This window comes from Protopterus annectens, chromosome 5.part0, assembly GCF_019279795.1.
Source record: "Protopterus annectens isolate FY-2018-M chromosome 5.part0, PAN1.0, whole genome shotgun sequence".
NCBI lineage: Eukaryota > Metazoa > Chordata > Ceratodontiformes > Protopteridae > Protopterus > Protopterus annectens.
Window position 1 is genome coordinate 1808209114 of NC_056735.1, and position 22286 is coordinate 1808231399.

General features: G+C 42.0%; 1 protein-coding gene across 2 annotated transcripts in view; it reads left to right on the forward strand.

Annotated features, from left to right (window-relative positions):
* ZBTB11 (zinc finger and BTB domain containing 11) overlaps positions 1-22286 on the forward strand; it is a 1204127-nt gene that overhangs the window by 953516 nt on the left and 228325 nt on the right. For both annotated transcript variants that reach the window (XM_044071594.1, XM_044071595.1), the window contains exon 9: positions 4541-4699. In XM_044071594.1, the coding sequence (XP_043927529.1) occupies positions 4541-4699 (159 nt within the window). The remainder of the gene's footprint in view (positions 1-4540; positions 4700-22286) is intronic.

Here is a 22286-nt window from a genome sequence, read left to right on the forward strand (position 1 = left end):
AATCTGCGTACTATAAAAAAATCCAAATTAGAGAGGAACAGATATTAGAGGATAAAATCAAATCACTAGAACAGGATTTAATAAAAAACCACAACACACAAACTGAAACAGAACTACTGAAATGCCAGAAAGACCTTTTCCTGACTCAAAATAATAAATTATCATTTCATGAAACTAAAATACTTGCAAAATATGCCAATCGTATACAAACGCCATCTCGGGCACTAGCAAGAATCATTAATCAGTCGAGGTCACCCTCTCATATTCCTGAAATATCATTTAAGAATAAAACCTTCGCAAAAACTGAAGATATTATCAAAGTTTTTGAATTGATATACTCACAAATTTATGGAGAACAAAAAAACTCACTCTTAAATGAAAACTATAGTGAATTCCTACAAAATCTTAACTTTCCGAAAATTGATGAGAAATTGCAGAAAGATCTAATAAAACCAATACCCACTGAAGAAATAATATCAACAATTAAAAAACTAAAACCACACAAATCTCCTGGCCCAGATGGTCTTACCGTGGAATTTTACAAAACGTTCTGCAATATGACCGTACAAATTCTATCGCACGTATTAAATTACATAATAAATAATGAATTGAATGATCCTCATTTTAATGCATCCAAAACAATCCTCATAGCTAAAGAAAAGACGGATCTTCAGAACCCAGATAACTATAGACCTTATATCACTCCTAAACATTGATACAAAAATTCTGACATCTATTTTGGCCAATAGACTGAAGAAAATATCTAATACAATTATATCTAATGAACAAGCCGGCTTCTTAACATCTAGACAACCCAGTGATAATACTTTAACACTACACATATTAATATCATATGCTAATCAAAATAATCTAAACATATATGCACTCATTATAAATGCCCAGAATGCTTTCGATAGAGTCAACATAAACTTTTTATTTCAGATCTTACCCTACTTTAATATACCCCAAGAATTTATCCTAACACTAAAAACACTATACAAAAACCCATATACAACATTATATATAAATAAAAGGTGGTCTAACAGAATCCAAATCAGGAATGGAACCCGACAAGGATGTCCTCTATCTCCTCTACTATTTAACATATATCTAGAACCCCTATTCTTAAACATCAAACAAAATATATATCACAATGCCCCAATAATTTATGGCACAAGAATAACTATGTCAGCCTTTGCTGATGACCTTAACATATATTGTACAGCACCAATCTCAGACACCAAAAAAATACTATCTGCTATTGAAGATTTTGCAGTAATATCAAATTATAAAATAAACCTTAAAAAAAACAACATTTTTTCTTTAAGAACTCCGAATCCTTTCTCACTCATACCATTGATAGGACAATTAAAATCTGAGGAAAAGGTCAAATATTTAGGAATTACATTTTCTACAGATAACAAAAACTTTTATCTTAATAATATTAAACAAAATTGGGAACACATGTTATGTGACCTAAAGAGATTGGGGAAATCTGAAATTACCACCACTAGCAAAAGTTTTGATCACTAAATGAATATCTTGCCCAGACTACTATACATTTGTATGTCTTCACAGTTGATAATACCCAAAAAATTTTTTAAACAAATGCAAACTGAACTCACTAAATTTATATGGGAACCAAAAAAAAGTAGAATATCATATGATAAACTGATGACCCCGAAAAACAAAGGTGGTTTAGACCTACCTAACTTTGAAAATTACTACCTAATCATAAATGCCAACAGAACACTAAGAATTGCAAATTATGACACACAAAGTAACAACTGGTCCCCACACTGGCTAAGACTATGTTTTAAACACATTGAACGCCTGAATATAAATCCCAAAGCACTACCCTTTTTAAACAAAGACATCTATAAAACATATAATTTAATGGAACCCATCAGAAACTATATAACATTAATGCAAAATCTTTTCAGATCAGTAAATCTCCTCCCATCACATGATGACCCTACAACCCTTCCACAAAAATCCTAACTTGAAAATTAATAATCAGCTAATAGACCTGAAAAAATTCCCACTCATAATTAACTTAACATTACAAGATATTTATTCATATTTAAACTCCTCCGCCCATGAACTAAGACATCAACTAAGCCTTCCTAAATCATATCTACTGATCTTGAGACAGATTAAGGAAATCTCTACAAGCTACTTTCAAAATATAACTATTAATAAAGATGATTTGATGAAATGCATCTCACTAAATCAAGCCCTTCTACGAAGTAGCAAATTTATAACATATTCATACAAATTGATAAAAGACATCAAATATCAAGATCATCTATTACTGTCTAATTATTGGAAAAAAAATACCATTGATCGATGATAATAAAATAACACAAGCATTCAATCTAACGGTAAAATCCATCTCCCTCCAAAAATTAACATTTACCCAACTTATGATATTCAACAATGCATACTATACATGCCTTAGCTTCCATAAATTCAACCCAAAAAACTCTCCCAAATGCCCACATTGTATAGATGAAACTGCTGACCTTTTGCATATGTTCTGGAGCTGCAAATGTATATTTAAACTGTGGAACTCCCTGAAACTACAACTACAAAAGATGGGATACCAGTCATCAACACTCACTTGGGAATTTACAATATTACATATCCCCCCAACTAACCTATCCAAAAACCAAATAGTCATCCTCATCAATATTTATAATGAAACTCTACATAGCTACTAACTGGTTGACCCCATCCAAAACTTCTTGGGGAAATTTTAAGATCCTAGCAATAAAACGTATATTAGCCCACAAATCTGTAATACACAAACAAAACAGAAATCCCTCCAGCCTGAAATGATGGGAACAAATGTTCAATATTATACTGGCATAAAACACTGAACCTGAAACAAGTCTTTAATATACACAACAAAAAACATAACATTATTTGGAACTATACTACTTTAAATTACGAACCCTGGAGAAAACAACCTCATCATTTACTTTTAAGAGAGAATATGGAAGCATTCATGTAAATAATGTAAATATGTTTTAAGAATACTGCTTTGAATACTGTATGAATAACACCTCTGTTTTTTGTTTATTTTTTCTTTTCTTGTAAATATTTTGGAATGGAAAAAGAAAACAATAAAAAAAATATTATTGAAAAAAAAAAGCACATTCTACCAGATCCATGGCTACCTCAGCAGCCTTCTGGTCTTAGGGTATCATTGGATGATATTTGTTCAGCAGCTACGTGGTCCTAATCTCATACCTTCATTTCTCATTACAAATTGGACATCATTTACAGGAACAGGGCATCTTTTGGCTCCGCCATGCTCCGGAATATCCTTCCATGAGGGCTTCCCAGGTGCAGAGTAGCTGGGGACTTTGTCTTTAACCATCCCCCCTTCCCCCTACCTTGTCACTGTGATACTGGCTATATGAGTAGAAGATGTTCTCATCAGGGATACCTTAGGCCATGCTTTGGCTCAGGTTTGTGCAGTGTCGGCTGTGCTAAGGTCTTGTTGGGTCAGGTATATGCTAGGTATAGGGCAGCAAACTCGATCTGAAGAGAGGAAGGAGATGGGGCATTATGGGTAAGGGGAGTAGCTGAGAGGTCAGATCAGATGCTGGTCATGTGGCTGTGTCAGATCGTACGGATCCATAACCCACAGGTTGAAGACAAATGAAGTACAACTACTCAGACGGAACGTTATGGTGAGTACATAACTTCTTTTTCTCACACAATTGTACTTTCTTGCTGGCTTTTTGTATCATTTTCCATTCTTCTAATAATCAGACACTGATTCTCCAAGATCTGTGTAATAACCAGAAGTCAGTGTCTGTTACTTTTAGATGTTTTCTCCTCCATCCTGGCATATATGGATGAACTTATCTAAGGTGAAGCTTCATGTTGCAAAAGTCCTTGTTTAATTCATCCAAGTTCTGTAAAACTAACAGTTTTATTTTGGTTAGTAAATTCATCAGCTAGCATGTTAGCTAGTTCTTGAAAATCTGCAGCATATTTAGTCAGGGTTTGTGATGGCATTTCTTCAGCAGTTTTCATTGACTGTTCCATATAGCAGAAATCAGAGCCCAGCCCATAGCTAACTAGGCCATTTCTGCCGTCTCCATTTCCATATAGATTCACAGAAAAATCTTTAGTACATAATTTTGGTTGGAAATATTTTCATGCAGTACTGAGTCTAGTGAACTGCTGTCAGTAATGTCTTGCTAGAAGGAAATTGAATAACAATTCTGCTGTTTTCATAGTGCTTCCCTTCGATACCTTCCTTGGTACTTTTCATTTCTCATCCACATCTCCAGATAGATGCAGGACTAGGCTGTCTTTGTAGGGAAACATTTTTCTGTTGTAAATTGGTTGAAATTTTTTTTCAGGTGAAAATGCTACTGCATAATTCAGTGTTCTGTGTGAAAAACATTCATGACACTCAACTACTTTTTTGAAATTGTAAATATGCATGATCATTTGTGTTAGTGTTTTCTTTGAAGTACTGTATTTCAAATGTGAACTTTACTGTTCTGGTGGATTACAGCTGTGAGAAGAGTTTCTATGAGGCACGTGATCTCCGACAGCATATGAACAAGCATCTTAGTGTAAAACCATTTCAGTGCCAGCTTTGTGGAAAATGCTACAGCTGGAAGAAAGATTGGTATTCTCATGTGAAATCCCATTCTGTCACAGAACCATTCAAGTGAGTATTGTTTTAAGTACTAAAATACACATATGCAGATAACATAGTTGAAAGTTTATTTTTATTATTCAGTCAGCAGACTAATTTCAGTAGTACTTTGCTTTATTACAGCTTGGTAGACCATTGACTGAATATTGTCGTTATGAAAAATGTAGGAAGACAGACTAAACAAAAGCCAGCTACATGATTTTGAGTGATTAAAGCCCTAGCTACAAGATTATCAAGTTTCGATTAGTGACCTGTGCACTGAAGGAGCTAGCTGGAGAGGAATGACAGGGCAGAACCAGCTCACCTCTCCTATGATAGAGGGATGAGGTCAGGATACTACAACACACAATCCACGTACAGTCCTTGGTGGACACCAGAGCTAGACAGTGGTGTCGTAGCAAGCCCTCACACTGCCTGGTTGTATGCCCATTCCTTGAGACCCTACATCCATGTGCACGGGTATGCATGTGTCAGACCTTTAAAAGTCATTGCTGCTTCTATGATAGCTGTAAGATGTAGATGATAGTGTTCAAAGATTTTGCTTCTGAATTCACTCAGAATTTAGGGTGGAGGGCACCCAGGAGTAAGAATATTATACTTTTTATGGAACTTGGTTACTATTTTTTTTACTGTTCAAGTTGTATTTTTACTGCTCTTAGTTGACTTGCATTGTAAACAGTTGGCCCTCAGATGCAATAAATGCGATCTACCATAGTCTGCCTTTAAGAGGAAATCATGGAAAAGTTAAATGCAAGGAGATTTAGCAAAAAAATTAGAGTGGAATATTTTATAATGTAGATACTTCTGCAATCGTTTTTTCCTTACTAACTGATAGTTAAGTTTAAGACTTAACCATAGAAGTGATGTAAAAAATTTGCAGTTTGTATTTTCATGATAGGGTATTAGTGCCTTTGGTCATTTTTTTTTCTGCCTGGTTTGAAGGTTCACAGGAATCTTGGCATTTTGCACATTAAAGTATGTATTATAAAACTACATTTGTTAGGATAGCTATATTATTTCTGTAAGTTGTAAATATCCTAATTTTAATCATGGCTCTTACTTCAGAGAGTCCTCCACAGCAGAGGAAATTGAGTATATTCTTCTGTAATGCATCTGTTTTGAAAAATGAATCTCCCTTACTCATCCCATTCACAGCCTTGTATGGAGCCCCTCATTCATGACTAAGAAGCTTTCATGTCAGGATCCCTTGATATAATAAGAGGAAGTCCATCATCCATAGCAGTAAGGCGAATGTTGCAGGTGTTAGGACCTCTTAGCAGGTATAACTTTCCAAGGTTGCTGAGCACACTATCTTCAGCCTTAATGCACTGAGGTGTCGAGTCTGGCCAGATCTTTTTTGCTGCACTTCAGCTCTGGAAGACAAAAATGCCCAGATTTTGTATTTTTGGCCAAAAAGGTTGTAAAAAGTATTATTTTCTTATCTTGTTTATCCTTCATTTTTTCCTTTTTGGGGTTGAAGTTTTATATTTACCTTTAAAAGGTTGAATTTTCTTTTTTGGTTTTAGGCCCAACCCACTGACTCATGGTGCATTCAGTCCACAAGTGTAATTGTATGGAGGAAGGTTATGTAAAGGGACACCCAAGTGCCTTTATTGTGTTGAAAGCATTCAAGTGTTCTGTTTGCAGAGAGTTTAATAAAGAACATTAAAAAGCCTCTGTCTTCTAGAATCAGTCTCCTCATTCATATCACCCAAACCTTCTGCATCAAGAACAGGCCCCTTCTTATTCTAAATTATGGAGAAAAATATTTTAAGTACTACTTCACCATCTCTCTTCACTTGTTTTTTAATGTTTCTGTAAAAGTTACTGACAGCTTAGGTCAAACTATTAATCTACCTGCAGTTGTTGTTTTACATTTAGAAAGAATTGCTCTCTCTGCTCATTTCAAAGTTTAGGACACTTACATCAAGCTCTACCTCCTTTCCTGTCTTCCTTGATGCAGACTGCAACACATGAGCAAAATCCATGTTTTGTCTCAGGTTAAATGATCTGATGCCCCTTGTAAAGGCTATAGAGTATTTAAAGACCTTTTGTCACTGTCCAGCCTGTCTTGCAGAACCTTCACCCCCCTGCAACGACAGTCATGACATTAGGCCCTGTTCTGATGCTGTTATGTTACAGTGTTGGTCTCGATGTCAAATTATACCATGTCAGTGCCTCCAGTGCTGGAATCATAGTTGGCACAGTTGATGTCAGTTGTCACATTGTTAATCTCTTCATTGCTAGGTTTTGGGTTCTTCAAGCCCATTTAATGCCATATATTTTGGTATCAATATCAGTGCCAATGTACTCAGTCTTGAGGGGATTTGGCTTTGACAATCTCTGCACTAATACAGTTTCTGAAGCTGGTCGTTGCAGCATTGCCATATAGCACTGGTTCCTTTCACCTCCTGCTGTATCCCCAGAACTGTCTCCTTTGCCACCTGATCAGTTAACTTTCGGGCTCTCGGCCATCCATCCAGTTGTCCTCCAGTAGGGCATACGACCACGGCTCCTTTGGCACCTTCCAAGTACAAGTCCTCCGCCAAGTTGATGACCTCTGCTTCTGTTGAGACCCCTCCCCAAGAAGGCGATGGAAGCCTGGCTCAAAAACCAAACATTTTGACTCCTCTCTGGAGTCTGTGTGTATAGGTTGAGAATGGCAAAGAGGATATCAACTCCTTTGTAACCTCAACAGAGTCCTCAAGTTTGGGAAGGACTTGCATATGATGCAATAGTAAGGAGATGGTCTGCTGACCCTCTACCTTCCCTGCATTGGAGACTGCAGAAGGCCTGTAAGTCCACCCAGCAATCCTCCCAAGTAGTACCTCCTTTGACGGACATCTTGAAAGATGACACCAAGTCACCATGGGAGAACCCACAACATATAGTGTCCCTATTTTCTGAGAAGATCAACCTTATCCTCTGCCCTGCTAGAGAGTTGGCACTTTGGTCTGAGGCTCCCAACCCTGGTACTTTTGCAGCAACTTTCTGGCTCCAACACACAGAATCCTTGCTATCCATTCTCCAGACAATGAGCACGTAAGTGATAGACATATTTGGGAAGCATGTCTGCCAAGTTTTCTGTGTAGGCACTGGGCTACGCAGTATACTTGATTCTTCAAATGAAGTGTAGCAGGCAAAATGCACCAGATCATGGAAATGTTGCCAGGTGGACTAATCAAGGATGTCTCTCTCCCAAACTTTGATTAACATTATTATGTACATCAGTTGGAATGTTACTAAAGAAGCTGCTAGAGCCACTGGATCTGGTATAGACATTTGTCACCACACGTGGCTCCAGTTCACTGACTTTCCTGTATTAAGGCACACTTGGACTGTTTTGAAGTCTATATCTACTTGGAAAAGAAACCAGAGTACCTTGAAAATATGTATAAGGAAGGTAAAATCCTCATGGCTGTAGACATCTTGAGTTCAGCCTCCACAACTCATTTCTCCGAGATATAGGAGTTGGCGCTGTATATGATTTCATAGTGGCACACAGTCCAAGACTCGGCAAATGCCGACTGATGTGAAACCCAGCTCCAGGGGTAATTTCCAGCCAGGGTCACAGGATTAACAGCAAGAGCCTTACACACTCGTCAACAAAGCACAATCCATTTCTGAACAGGCAGCTGCAGATGTGCGTCTATATCATATTATCGTACGATGTAAATAGCTAACACTATTTCATCGTACTGATAATATCGAAACAAAATATCGAACAAACGGAACAGCAAATTTTTTCCCAGGGAAAGAATTTGCTGCTCCGTAAATAAATAAATAAATAAACTTAAACACAAATGTAAGTGAAGGGGCTTCGCCCCCCCCCCCCTTAAATATACCAACTCCAAGATCGCACGACATTGGAAGAAATGGCAAAGTCCTGAAGACGGCCCACCAAATTTGTTCCCTGGGAAAAAATTCGATGTTCTGTGACTTCGCTATTTTGCCATTTCGACAGTATCGGATCGACTAAATAGCATTCACTATTTAGTCCATTCAATTGCGTCATGTAGACCCGCAGATGTTCTTCGTGTTTCACTGTTGCAGTCTTCAACTGTGGGTTATCCCTGCTGTGGTAGCACTCAGCCGGCCTGAATACCAGAGTCACTGTTTTTCTACATCGGCTGCTGTCGCTTGCTGTCTGACGTCAGGTCGTCAGTGCTATAAAAGAAGGCAGCCAGCACCATTACATCAGTCTTTCTTGCCGTGGAGCCTGTATCAGTTCGCAAGTGTGCCGGTCGGTCACTACCAGAGTTTGAATTACAGCTGAAAACATCTAAAGCTAAGTACCCCATTGGGGAACCTTTTTTCTTGCACTAACCAATGGCTGAAAAAGTTAATTGTCTTGCCTGTGGAAAGCAAATACCACACTGAGACTTCCATTCATACTGCGTCACTTGTTTAGGCCCAGACCACAACATCCCCTGTTGCCGGTTCTGTGCCCTCTTTAATGCAAGAACCATTTGTCGTAGTGCTCTTAATGTAACCAGGTATTTTTGTCTTTCGTCTTCGCATTCCAAAATGGTGTCCGTCAGCCAACAATCCGTGGACATTTCAAAGAAAATGTAAAGATAAGGATAGAGACAGACCACACAAGGCTAAGCCTTCTGACGACTCTACCACTAAGCAGGTCGTTAGTTCTCTGGAATTCAGTGAGGTGCCTTCACAGCCCTTGATACCCAGTTCGGTACCTTTACAGGCTTCTGAGACCCTTTCGGAGTCTGATATGCTGTAGAAATCTTATTCGTCTTCTGAGCCTTTGGTTGTCTCTGTCTTGGTTGGGTCTAGAACCACAACGCAGGCACTGGCTTCCGAGGAGGTCTTCTGTACTACCAATTTTAGACAAAAAATGACATCTTCTCCGACTACCATTTCTCTCAGACTAATGGATACTCTTAGGCCCAGAGGCAAGGCCACTTCTAAGAAAACTACCTCTAGCCACAATTTTACTTCTGCTCCACCACCCCAAGCTCAAATGCTTAAAATGGGGGTAGTCAGGCCATTTCTTCTAAAAGGAAAAGAGACCTTTCTCCTGAAACACTGACAGAACAGGATTCTGAGGAGTCTGATTATTCAGATTTTGAAGAGAAACAACAACCTCTGACTGCTTATGAGGATTCAGATGCAGAGGAATCCATTCCATGTTCTTCGTGTTTCAGTGTTGCAGTCATTACATTTGGGTAATCTGCTGGTATGTTGCCCTCAGTTGGCCTGAATTCCAAAGTCTTGGGTCCTGCGTTGGTTGCTGTCTCCTCTTCCATGACGTCAGGTCGTCAGGGGAATAAAACATGCAGCCGACGCCATTTTCTTTAGTCTTTCTTGCCGTGCGGTGCCCAAAGCAGAAGCATTTCGAAAGTGCCGGTTGGCCGACTACTGAAATATTCGAGTTGAGTTTCAGAACCAAAGTCTTCACTAAAGCTAAGTACTCCATTGGGGAAACTTTTTTCTTGCTCCATACCGATGTCAGAAAAAGTTAATAATTGTATTACTTGTGGGAAGCAAATACCTCATAAGGATTTCCATTTATACTGTATTCCTTGCCTAAGACCTGATCACAACGTGCCTGGCTGTCGGATTTGTACTAGATTTAACCAATGCACTAGTAAGCGTCGGCATATTTTTGCCTCAAAGTATTTTGGAAACAGATTTAACTACCCAGAAATGTCGTTGGATAGCAATCCGACTACCGGAGTACATAAAAAACGCAAAGATAAGTACAGAGAAAGGCAGTAGAGATCCAAAACCGACGACGAAGCTTCTCCTACGCCAGTCGCCGGTACTCAGTGAGGCACTTTCGCAGCCCCTGATACCTGCTACCTTCGAGTCGCAGGCCTCTACCGACACCCATGTGGAGTCCGACATGCCGCAAGATACTCAAGGTGTTGGACCGACGGCTGTATCTCCCTCGGATGGGTCTGGAGCCGCTGAGCAGGCAACGGCTTCTGAGGGTGTGTTCAGATCTCAACATTTGTGTATCAAACTGACGACAGCTGCAAAACCAAAGACAAAAGCAACTTCTAAAACTAAAAAACCGACGCATGAGCCACGTGCACAGGCCTCTATGCCTAAAAAACAGATGATCAAAATGGCTGAAGACCTTATTACCTTGATCAGGGGTGTACCCATCCCCCTCCAGATAAGAGGCCTAGGCAAGACACTGATTATGAATCTTCAGATCAGATTTCTATTTCTTCTGATCAGGAATTATCTATACCTCCCTGTGAGGATTCCAATGCAGAGGAGTCTATACCATCTGCTTCTCCTCCTGAGGATTATTCATTTGGGGAAACCTTTCTTACTTTGAGGGAGCACTTTCACTGGGAGAGTCGAGATTTCTCAGAATCAAAAGAGAGACTCGGGGATTTCCTCCTTCTCCCTCAGCAGAGGCCTTTAGCCATTCCCCCTGTTTTAGACATTGTGGATGATGTTTTTTTGGTGTCTAGCTTGACCCCTGACTCCTTACCTCCGGCTCCCAGTAAGCCTGACAGATATTACAGGATCCCTGACTCACTTAAATTTTTATTTAGAAAACCTGCTGCTGCTGATCCTGAAACTATTTCACAGGGTCCAAAGGGAATTAAGGCCTCAACAGCAAAAAATCCTACCCCCTCTGACAGAGATTGAAGAGCACTGGACAGATGGGGAAAAAAGGTTTATACATCTGCAACCTTGGCAATCAGAGCCTTAAACTGTCAATTTCATATGCTTAAGTATCAACAACATGTTATGGGATTGCTGAAACAAAAAATGATGTTGATTTCTGAATGTGCAGAAAATAAAGAATTGCAGGATTTATTGCATGCAGCTGAACAGGTTGGAAAGCATACTTTGCAATGTGGTTTTGACTCCTTAGAGGCCTCCTGCAGGGCCGCAGTTACTGGATCTGTGATTAGGAGGCATGCCTGGCTAAAGGAACAAAATTTGCCTGATCATGTTAAAGCTAAATTGCTAGATGCACCTTTACAGCATGATACTCGGGTATTAAGGTAGAAGTGGTTTTAAAGAAAATGGAAGACAAAGCTAAGTCTGTGCAAACTGTTAAATACTTCTTACTTGTGCAGCCACCAAGATTCAGTAGACACTGGCCTACAAAGAATTGCTCCTTTCCTGTGTCAGACAGAGCTCAAAGGGGCAAATCTAAACGCCCTAAGGATTCCAGATACCAGGTGCAAGATTCATACAGGTCAAAGCAGTGGGGCGCTTCTACCTCCAAATCTGGAGGAGATAAAGCGCAAACCTACAGAAAACAGTCCCAGTGACTTCCCTCTGCCTACACTAAGCACTTATCTTTTGGCAGCACCCTTAGGGGGAAAGTTAGCACTTTTTGCTCAAAATTGGCAGTTAATAACCCAGGACAAGTGGGTACTAAACATAGTATCACAAGGATACAGATTCCATTTCCACACTGCCCAAAAATCAATGGGCAGAGGCACAGAAACAGCTTACGTCCATCATGGATATGGGGGCCATTCAGCCAGTACCAGAACAGGAAAAAGGACAAGGTTTTTATTCAAGACTGTTCTTGGTACCCAGAAAGGACAAGGCCTGGCGGCCAATACTGGATTTATCAATTTTGAACACATGCCTGAACATTCCAAAATTCAAAATGCTGACTTTACAGCAGCTTTTGCCCATGCTGGGCAAGAATGCTTGGCTGGTGACATTAGACCTAAAAGAGGCATACCTGCATGTCCTAATAAGACATTCGTGCAGAAGATACCTCAGATTCAAGGCCGGCTAAATGCATTACCAATTCTCTGCACTGCCCTTTGGCTGATCTACTGCGCCCAGGGTCTTCACAAAGTGCCTGGCACCAGTAGTTGCATTTTGCAGACAAAAAAGTATGCAAATATACCCTTACTTGGACGACTGTCTCCTTCAAGCAGAGAGCAAGGACATTCTTCTTCAACACCTGGCGTTTGTGAAAAGGTTTCTAACATGCCTAGGGTACACGATAAATGAAAAGAAATCACAGCTAGTACCCTCTCAAAAGATAACATTCTTGGGTGCAAGCTTGAATACAACTGCCCAGATGGCTTACCTTCCACCAGACAAGCAAAGGCAACTGACTACTTACTTCAAACTGATGGCGACAAAAACCCAGTTATCTGCAAGACAAATTCTGCAGACTTTGGGCTTCATGGCATCCTACTGATTCCATATGCGAGACTGCATATGAGGAAACTTCAATGGTACCTAAAAAGTTTATGGAGTCAACATTCTCAGAGTCTAGAAACAATGAATGTCCTTCAAGGATGCATCTGCAGTCCTAACAAATGGGTTGTCCTGGCCTCAGGCAGACCTACGGTCGGCCGGATTCCAAAGTCTGGGTCTGGCCTCGGCTGGTGTCGCACTTCACCCGACGTCATAGCTGCAGTTCTTCGGGTATAAAGGCATCAGCCGACGCCATTTTCCTCAGTCTTTCTTGCCGCGTGGCGCCCGAAGCAGAAGCTGTTCGCAAGTGCCGGTCGGTCAGATCCAGAGATTACTACTACCGAAGACTTCTAAAAAGCTAAGTACCCCATTGGGGACTCTTTCTTGCCTCAGCCGAGGTCAGAAAAAGTGAATAACTGTTTAACTTGTGGGAAACAAATACCTCATAAAGACTTCCACTCTTACTGCCTACCTTGTTTAGGCCCAGACCACGGCGTAGCAGCTTGTTTAGCCTGTGCTTCCTTCAACCGACGGACGCTTAGGCGTCGGTCGGAGTTGCCGAGGAGTTTTTCGCTCGCTTTGCTTATATCATGCCGTCGGAGACTCGACTTCGCATTTAGCTAAAAGCGTAAGGAAAAGGACCGACACTTCGCGGTCAGCGGTTTCGGCCGAAACAGCGGTTAAGCCAACCGAGTGTCTCGGTTTCGGCTGAAACTGAGTCTGCGGTTCTTCCTTCGGCCGGCATGCCTCCTACTACCGAGGCCTCTTCCAGCATGGCTGAATCTGCTACTGAAATTCCTCCTGCTCTTACAGTTTCTCAGGATTTATCAGATACTATTCCCCTAGATGTATCTACTCCTGCACGTGGAGCTGCTAGGCCCCCTGCATCCATGTCAATTAAGGCCTTTGCCAGGGCTAAAGCAGCTAAATCTTCCAAGGCCGTGCCTACTAAAGCCCCCTCTCACAGGCCTAGCTCTAGTACTCAAATGCTTAGTCTAGCAGAGGATCTCATTTCTTTGATCAGGGGATCCCAGTCTCACCCTGATAGGGCCTCTCAACCCCCTCCAGAGAAGAGGCCTAGAGCAGAACCCCCTGAGCCAGTTTCCACTGATTACTCCTCAGACGAATCAGAAAATCCAAACCCTCCTGAGGGCCCTTATTTTCCATATGAGGACTCTGATGCAGAAGACTCCATTCCTTCTGCCTCTCCTCCTGAGGAATTTTCCTTTGGGGAAACCCTGCATGCTATGAGGGAACAATTTCAATGGCAGGGTCAGGATTTCTCAGACTCTAGGAAAAGGCTTAGAACTTTTTTGCATTTACCACAGCATAGGCCTTTAGCCATTCCTCCAGTACTTACAGTTGTGGATGATGCATTTAATGATGCTTGTACTGCTCCAGATTCACTCCCTCCGGCCCCTGCTAAGCCCGACAGATACTACAGGGTTCCGGACACACAATCACTTGTATAAGGCTCCTTTTGCAGATCCTGAAACTGTTTCACAGGGCCCCAAAGCGGTAGCAGCTACCTCTGCCAAAAACCCACTCCCCTCTGAAAGGGAATCTAGGGCCTTGGAGAGATGGGGTAAAAAAGTTTATACTTCTGCAACTCTTTCGGCTAGGGCCTTAAACTGTCAATTCCACATGATTCAGCATCAGGAATTTATGTTAGATCAGTTATCTAAAAAACTGTCCTCACCTGAACCTTTAGACCGAAAGTCTCTTCAGGAAATGGTACATAACATACAGCAGGTCAGTAATCATTCCTTAAAATGCGGCTATGATGCACTGGAGGCCTCCTTTAGATCAGCTATGACTGGTACAGTGATCAGAAGGCATGCATGGTTAAAGAGCAGTCCTTACCAGACCATGTAAAATCAAAGCTCCTAGATGCTCCCATGGATAAACACAATTTGTTTGGCTCTCCTGCACAGCAAGTGCTTAAGAAGGTGGAAGAAAGCAAAATCTGTCCAGACAGTCAAGGATTTCTTACAGGTCCAGCCTCCAAGGTTTAGTAGGAACTGGCCTTCCAAGAATTGGTCCTTTCCAGACTCCAACAGAGCACAGAGAGGCAGGAATAGGCGCACAAGAGGCAGAGGTCAATCCAGAGGTGCCTACAGAGGGCGTCAGTGGCAGCCTAACAACCAGTGAAGTACTGCTGCAGACCCAGCCACTACCACTTCCACAGGACAATCACAGTGACTTGGCTCTGAAGCGCCTACCAGGGAACAACTAGAAGCACCCTTAGGCGGAAAGCTAGCCTTATTTTCAGTAAACTGGCATTGCATTACAGGAGACAAATGGATTTTACAGACAATAGACAAAGGTTACAGGTTTCACTTCCATACTCTACCAAGGAAGAGAGGAATGCCAAACCTACCTCCAAATCAAATGGCAAGCTCTAGAACAAATAGACAACTTAAAAAGGATGAGAGCTATAGAAAAGGTACCATCTATGGAACAAGGGCAAGGATTTTACTCCAGACTTTTCCTGGTGCCAAGGAAGGAAAATCAATGGAGACCTATTCTAGACCTGTCCGCACTGAACACATACCTCATTGTCCCAAAATTCAAAATGCTGACTCTACAGCAGCTTCTTCCCATGCTGGGCAAGGAGTCTTGGCTGGTAGCTCTAGATCTCAAGGAGGCATACCTGCACGTCCCCATATGACCAAATTGCAGAAGATACCTCAGATTTCTTGCAGGATCAGAGCATTATCAATTCTCAGCATTGCCTTTTGGCTTATCTACTGCCCAGAGTATTCACAAAATGCCTGGCATCAGTAATTGCTCATTGCAGGCTTCAGGGAATTCAAATTTACCCTTACCTGGACGACTGCCTGCTACAAGCGGACAACAAAAACAAATTAACAAAAGACTTGAAAAGGGTCATTCATCTACTGCAAGCCTTGGGATACACAGTCAATATAAAAAAGTCAAGGCTGTTGCCATCCCAAAGGATAACTTTCTTGGGTGCAGAACTGGACACATCAAATCAAATGGCATCCCTCACAGCAGAAAAACAAAAGCACCTTCCACTCTACTTCATGGCATTAACAGCATAGAACCAGCTTACAGCAAGGAAAGTCCTGCAAGCCCTGGGTTACATGGCATCCTGCATAATTTTGATCCCACATGCCAGACTGCATATGAGGAAGTTGCAATGGTACCTCAGGAATTTATGGTCTCAGCACAAGCACAGCCTAGAAACCCAAATTCCAATAATTCCATGCCTGAAGCAAGAATTCCGATGGTGGGCTTAGGCCTGTCAATTGAACAAAGGACTGCCCTTCCACAGCCCTCAACCAAGCCAGATTATCACCACAGACGCCTCAGACCTTGGTTGGGGGGCACACATGCTGGACAAGTGCATACAAGGCTTATGGACTCAAGACCAGCTAAACCTACACATAAACCAAAATGAGATGCTGGCAGTAAAACTGGCAATTCAGGCATTCAGACTGTTTCTCCAACAGGGACAATTGCTGATAAGGACGGACAAAACCACAGTTATGTGGTATATCAACAAACAGGGAGGCACACATTCATATCCTCTATGCCGGATGGCAATGGATCTCTGGAATGTGGCCCTAAGCCTCAACATACAGCTCAAGGCAATATTTGTGCCAGGGAAAGAGAACATACTAGCAGACATCTTAAGCAGGACTACCACGGATGCCCACGAATGGATGCTGCATCCAGACATCTTCAAATCCATCACAAGGAAATGGGGACTACCAGAAATAGACCTATTCGCATCCCCACACAATCACCAATTGAAAAAATTCTGCACAAGGACATACCACCCACTTGCTTGGAAGGTGGACTCCCTATCTTTCAGGTGGGAAAACCTGACAGCATATGCATTCCCACCTCTTCCTTTGATGCACAAGGTGCTATTGAAGATTAAAGAAGACCACCCAAGGATCATCCTGATAGCTCCAGACTGGCCGAGGCAGCACTGGTACCCACTACTGAGGAGTATGTCTCGGGAACTCGCATGGCCTCTGCCCCAGGTTCCTTTACTGCTAACACAGAACAACTTCAAAACCCTGCATCCGAACCTGAAAACACTGCAGCTAGCTGCTTGGAGCATTGCATAAGACAAAATAACCCAGATTTATCTCAAAGGGTTAAAGACATTATCTTGGAAGCTCGCAGACCCTCAACAAGAAAGACTTACTCAGTGAAATGGAAAAGATATCTCTTATGGAGTGCAGCAAAAGGTCAAAATGTAGCACTGGTAAACATAGCTAACATCCTGGAATACTTAGCAGAGCTTTTCCACAATGGCCTGTCTTACTCTTCCATTAAGATTCATGCGTCAGCTATTTCAGCAGAATACAACATGGATCCTCCAGTCTTCTCTCATCCTCTACTCGGGCAGTTTCTGAGAGGAATCAGAAATGTAAAGCCACCAAGGAAGCCACCATTGCCTACATGGGACTTGAACTGTGTGCTAGAAAAGTTGACACTCCCCCCTTATGAACCAGCAGCAACAGCAGTTCCTGAGAGGAGCCAGAAATTTAAGACCCCCCCCCCCCTCCCAGGAGAGCTCCCACCCCAGCCTGGGACCTTAACTTTATTTTGGAAAATCTCACGCTTCCCCCCTTTGAACCTGCTGCTAGAGCAGATTTAAAATTCCTCTCATGGAAAACAGCTTTACTTTTAGCCATCACTTCAGCAAGAAGAGTGTCTGAATTGCAGGCCCTTATGGCTGTGGAACACTTCATTATCTTCCATGCGGACAGGGTTCCCCTCGGGACTAACCCATCATTTATGCCCAAGGTGGTATTTCGTGTGACTTTAAACCTAGCCATTCATTTGCCGGCTTTTTTCCCTAATCCTCAGAATAAAGTGGAAAGGATCCTGCACTCCCTAGATGTGCAAAGGCAGCTTAGGTTCTGTCTGGACAGGACTAAGCCTCTCAGAAAATCCGACCAGCTGCTAGTCAGCTTTGCTGCAGGGGCAGAGGGCAAGGCCATTTCAAAGCAAACCATTTCTAAATGGATAGCACACTGCATCCATTTATGCTACAAAAAACATGGGAAACATACCCCACAGGGGATCAGAACACATTCCACTAGGGCTACATCAACCTCTACAGCATTTCTCAGGGGAGTCCCTACCAGGGACATCCTGGAAGCTGCAACCTGGAGCTCTGTATACACTGTCACCAAGTATTACCACTTACCTATCTATTCTAAATCCAGAGCTGGATTTGCCACAGCAGTCTTACAGGGCCTGCTTGCCAGCACTAATGCTTCTTAACTACCTCCACCCATCCTCAGCTTTGGGAATCAACCCAAATGTGATGACTGCAGCAGTGAAACACGAAGAACATAGTACAGTTGTGTACACTTACCATAAATGTAGATGTTCGAGTGTATTCACTGTTGCAGTCCTGGTTACCCTCCCTCCAGCCCCCTGACTTCTTTTTACTTCTACCTTTCTTTTTCTTTGGAATATTTTATATCCTAGGTATTTGCTTTTTGTTGGGGGTGTTCCATACCATGTAATTGCTTCCTATTTTGGGGGCTCCTGACATCTGGGGCAAGAAAAACTGATGTAATGGCGTTGGCTGCATGTTTTATACCCCTGACGACCTGACGTCATGGAAGAAGTGACAACATCCGACGCAGAAATCCCAAGACTCTGGTATTCATGCCGACTGAGGGCTACCTGCAGGTAGATAACCCAAATGTGATGACTGCAACAGTGAATACACTCTAACATCTACATTTATGGTAAGTGTACACAACTGTACTTTCCCCTTTACCAACACAAGAGCCAACTGAGAGGCATAGACATTTAGGCAACCACCAGAGGTGCTTGAGTTTTTTTCTATTTTGAGCTCTGTCCCCACTGCACATGCTTAGTAGTATACCCAGAGTTTGGAGTGTAATGCACATCAGCAAGGGCATGCTGTCCACTTCTACTAGTGATATTACCCCTTAAGATAGCTCTTCTCCCCTCAAAGTCAACTCTCCTGTAGAGTTTCTGGTTTCCAGCAGGGTTCAGTCACAGGAATATGCTTCCTGAACATGTGTACCCACATCCTATCCCCTGAGGAAAGGTGAGTCAGCAATGCTGTGTTACTCCTGGCCTCTATTTCCTTGACAGCTCCAAGAGGTACCTGAAATGTTATTCAAACATGGCTTGCCTGGGCTGTAGTCAGGATTTTATCTGTCTGCACCAAAACAGTTGGACCAAGCTGTTTTCTGGAGGCCAGTTACATTCCAGGGGAAGCTGTTTCCCTTAATGACAGGCAAATAGCTGCCTGTGTATGTCCTGTAAGTTTTATCACCTAGGAGCAAGCCTCATTGTGACCTGTTTGCATCCCCAAACACAACCAGATGCAGCAGTTATGCTTTCATGAATTCTCCACTAGGAGAACATCCCAAGAATGCCATCATCTACTGGTGGGTCTTTAGACTTCTTTTCACTTTCACAATTCTGTGAGGCTCTTACAGAAAGCCAGACTCCACAAAGGTTGGTATCTACCACTTAATCTATTACTGGGCTCAATTAGATTATCTTTTTGAGATCATTGATTCAGGGCTGAGCTGCTTTTCTGACTATATTGCAGCCACTTTGAATTGATATGTGGGATTATACTGTTCTTCTTGGCGCATCACTCAAAGTATGCATATCCGTTTGGAAAGGCAACTGTCTTTTGAGACTCCACCCACAAAATCCAGTGCCCCCTTGAGATTTGTACTTTGGGCAGACAAACTTGAAGTACCAGTCCTGGAACACTTTACTTGCTGTGACAGTCATCTGTGTGAAGGATTTTTGAGGTTTATGTCTCTTAAATTGATACTTCATGTTTGGTATTTCATAAGGATAGGTTCAGTCTAGCAGCTGATCCCACTTTCGTGTGGCTACACAGACAAATTTTAACCAGTCCTTTTATTTTACCATCTTTTTTTCTTGAATAAATTAGTCAAGGAAAGTATTTTTACTGTATGAATATGTGCTAGCTACACAGAGTTTTAGAGGTTCAAGGCTAGCCACACAGTCAGCTATTTGTGTTATTTTCTTAAATGAAGCTTAGACAGAAAGTATCCAAGCATGTTTTCTAAATGATGATTGCATCCAGTTTTGTTCTGGTGAGAGTAGGAAGTTTCTCAGTTTAATACCAAAGTGCTAGTTCACTAGAGCATTTGTCAGCCCCTTTCAGCCTTCTGACACATCTCTCTGATTAATATTTTTGCAGTAGCTATATGGCCTTTTCTCAACATATTCTGAGTCCAAGTCGTCCTGAGGACACTTATGCAGGAGATGTTCCCATAAGCATATCTGCCCAGGAGGGTTTGCTTAGGACTCTGTACTTTTCTTATGGAGGATAGACCTCCTGTTATCAGAAATTAAAGTTATGTACTTACATTAGTGATAGATCACAGGTTATTCCATCCCCTGTACCATACCCACCTTCCTCTACTTTTGTGTTTTTTCCCTGTCTGCCTATACTGTCTGTCTTGTGCTCTTTAGTGGATATTGATAAGGTCTTGAGAGACTTGGCACCACAGTGCATCATGGCTTGGAAGGGTGTTTAGCAGCCTGGAGAAGATGTTCTTCGTGTTTCACTGTTGCAGTCATTATATTTGAGTAATCTGCTGGCAGGTTGCCCTCAGTCGGCCTGATTAACAAAGTTTTGGGTCCTTCATCGGTTGCTGTCCCTTCTTCCATGACATCAGGTCGTCAGGGGTATAAAACATGCAGCCAACACCATTACATCAGTCTTTCTTGCTGCGCGGTGCCCGAAGCAGAAGCAGTTCGCAAGTGCCGGTCGGCCGACTCCTGAAATTTTCATTTTCGAGTTTCAGAACCGAAGTCTTCAACTAAAAGCTAAGTACCCCGTTGGGAAAACTTTTTCTTGCTTCTTACCAATGTCAGTAAAAGTTAATAATTGTATTACTTGTGGGAAGCAAATACCTCGTAAGGATTTTCATTTGTACTGTATTCCTTGCCTAGGCCGTGACCACGATGTACCTTGCTGTTGGTTTTGTGCTTTATTTAGTCAGCGCACTATCCGTCGTCGGTACATTTTTGTTTCTAAATATTTCGGTTCTCAGTTTAATTATCCAGAAATGACGTCAGTTAGCCATCTGACTACCGGAATACCGAAAAAACGCAAAGAAAAAGACAGAGACAGGCCATTGAGGTCCAAAACTGCTGACGATGCTTCTCCTAAGCCAGTCGCCAGTTCGCCAGTACTCAGGAGCTTTCGCAGCCCCTGATACCTGCTACTTCTGATTCGCAGGCCTCTACTGAGACCCATTCGGAGTCCGGTATGCCACGAGATGCTTCAGGAACCAGCTTCTGAGGGTGTATTCTGGCCTACAGACTTGTATGTTAAACCGACTCCAACTTCAATACTAAGGCCTAAATCTCGATCTATGTCTAAAAAAATGACGCCCAGGCCACATGTTCAGGCCCCTATGCCTAAAAAAACAAATGATCAAAATGTCTGAAGATTTAATTACTCTGATCAGGGGTAGTCAACCCCCCTCCTCAAAGAGGCCTAGGATTGAACTTGACTATGAATCTTCTGAACAGGACTCTGTTTCTTCTGACTCTTCTAATGATCTGGTTTTGTCCATACCTACTTATTGAGAACTCCGATGCAGAGGATTCCATTCCCTCTGCTTCTCCACCTGCAGATTTCTCTTTTGGGGAAACTTTACATACCTTAAGGGAGCATTTCCACTGGGAAAGTCAGGATTTCTCTGAATCTAAAAAGAGGCTTAGGGATTTCCTTCTTCCTCAGCATAGGCCTTTGGCTATACCTCCTGTACTAGACATTGTTAATGTGTTTTCAGAAACTAGTAGGCCCCTGATTCCTTGCCTCCAGCCCCTAGCAAACCAGACGGGTACTACAGGGTTCCTGAGTCACACAAATTCCTTTTCAAAAATCCTGTTGTGGACCCTGAAACCATTTCTCTGGGCCCCATGAGCATTAAGGCTTCTACTGCTAAAAATCCTACCTCTTCTGATAGAGACTCCAGGGTGCTGGATAGATGGGGTAAAAGGGTTTATACTTCTGCAACCTTGGCAATTAGGGCTTTAAACTGTCAATTCTATATGCTAAAATATCAACAGCATATCATGGGACTACTTAAACAGAAAAATGTTGATTTCTGACTGTGTGGAGAATAAGGATTTACATGATTTATTGCATTCAGCTGAACAAGTTGGCAAACATACTTTGCAATGTGGTTTTGATTCTTTAGAGGCCTCATGCAGGGCTGCTGTTACTGGGTCTGTGCTTAGAAGGCATATTTGGCTTAAGGAACAATCTCTGCCTGATCATGTTAAAGCAAAACTATTGGATGCTCCTTTACAGCAGGACCGCCTGTTTGGCAATAAGGCTGAAGAAGTTCTAAAAAAGATGGAAAATAAAGCTAAATCTATGCAAACTGTGAAATATTTCTTA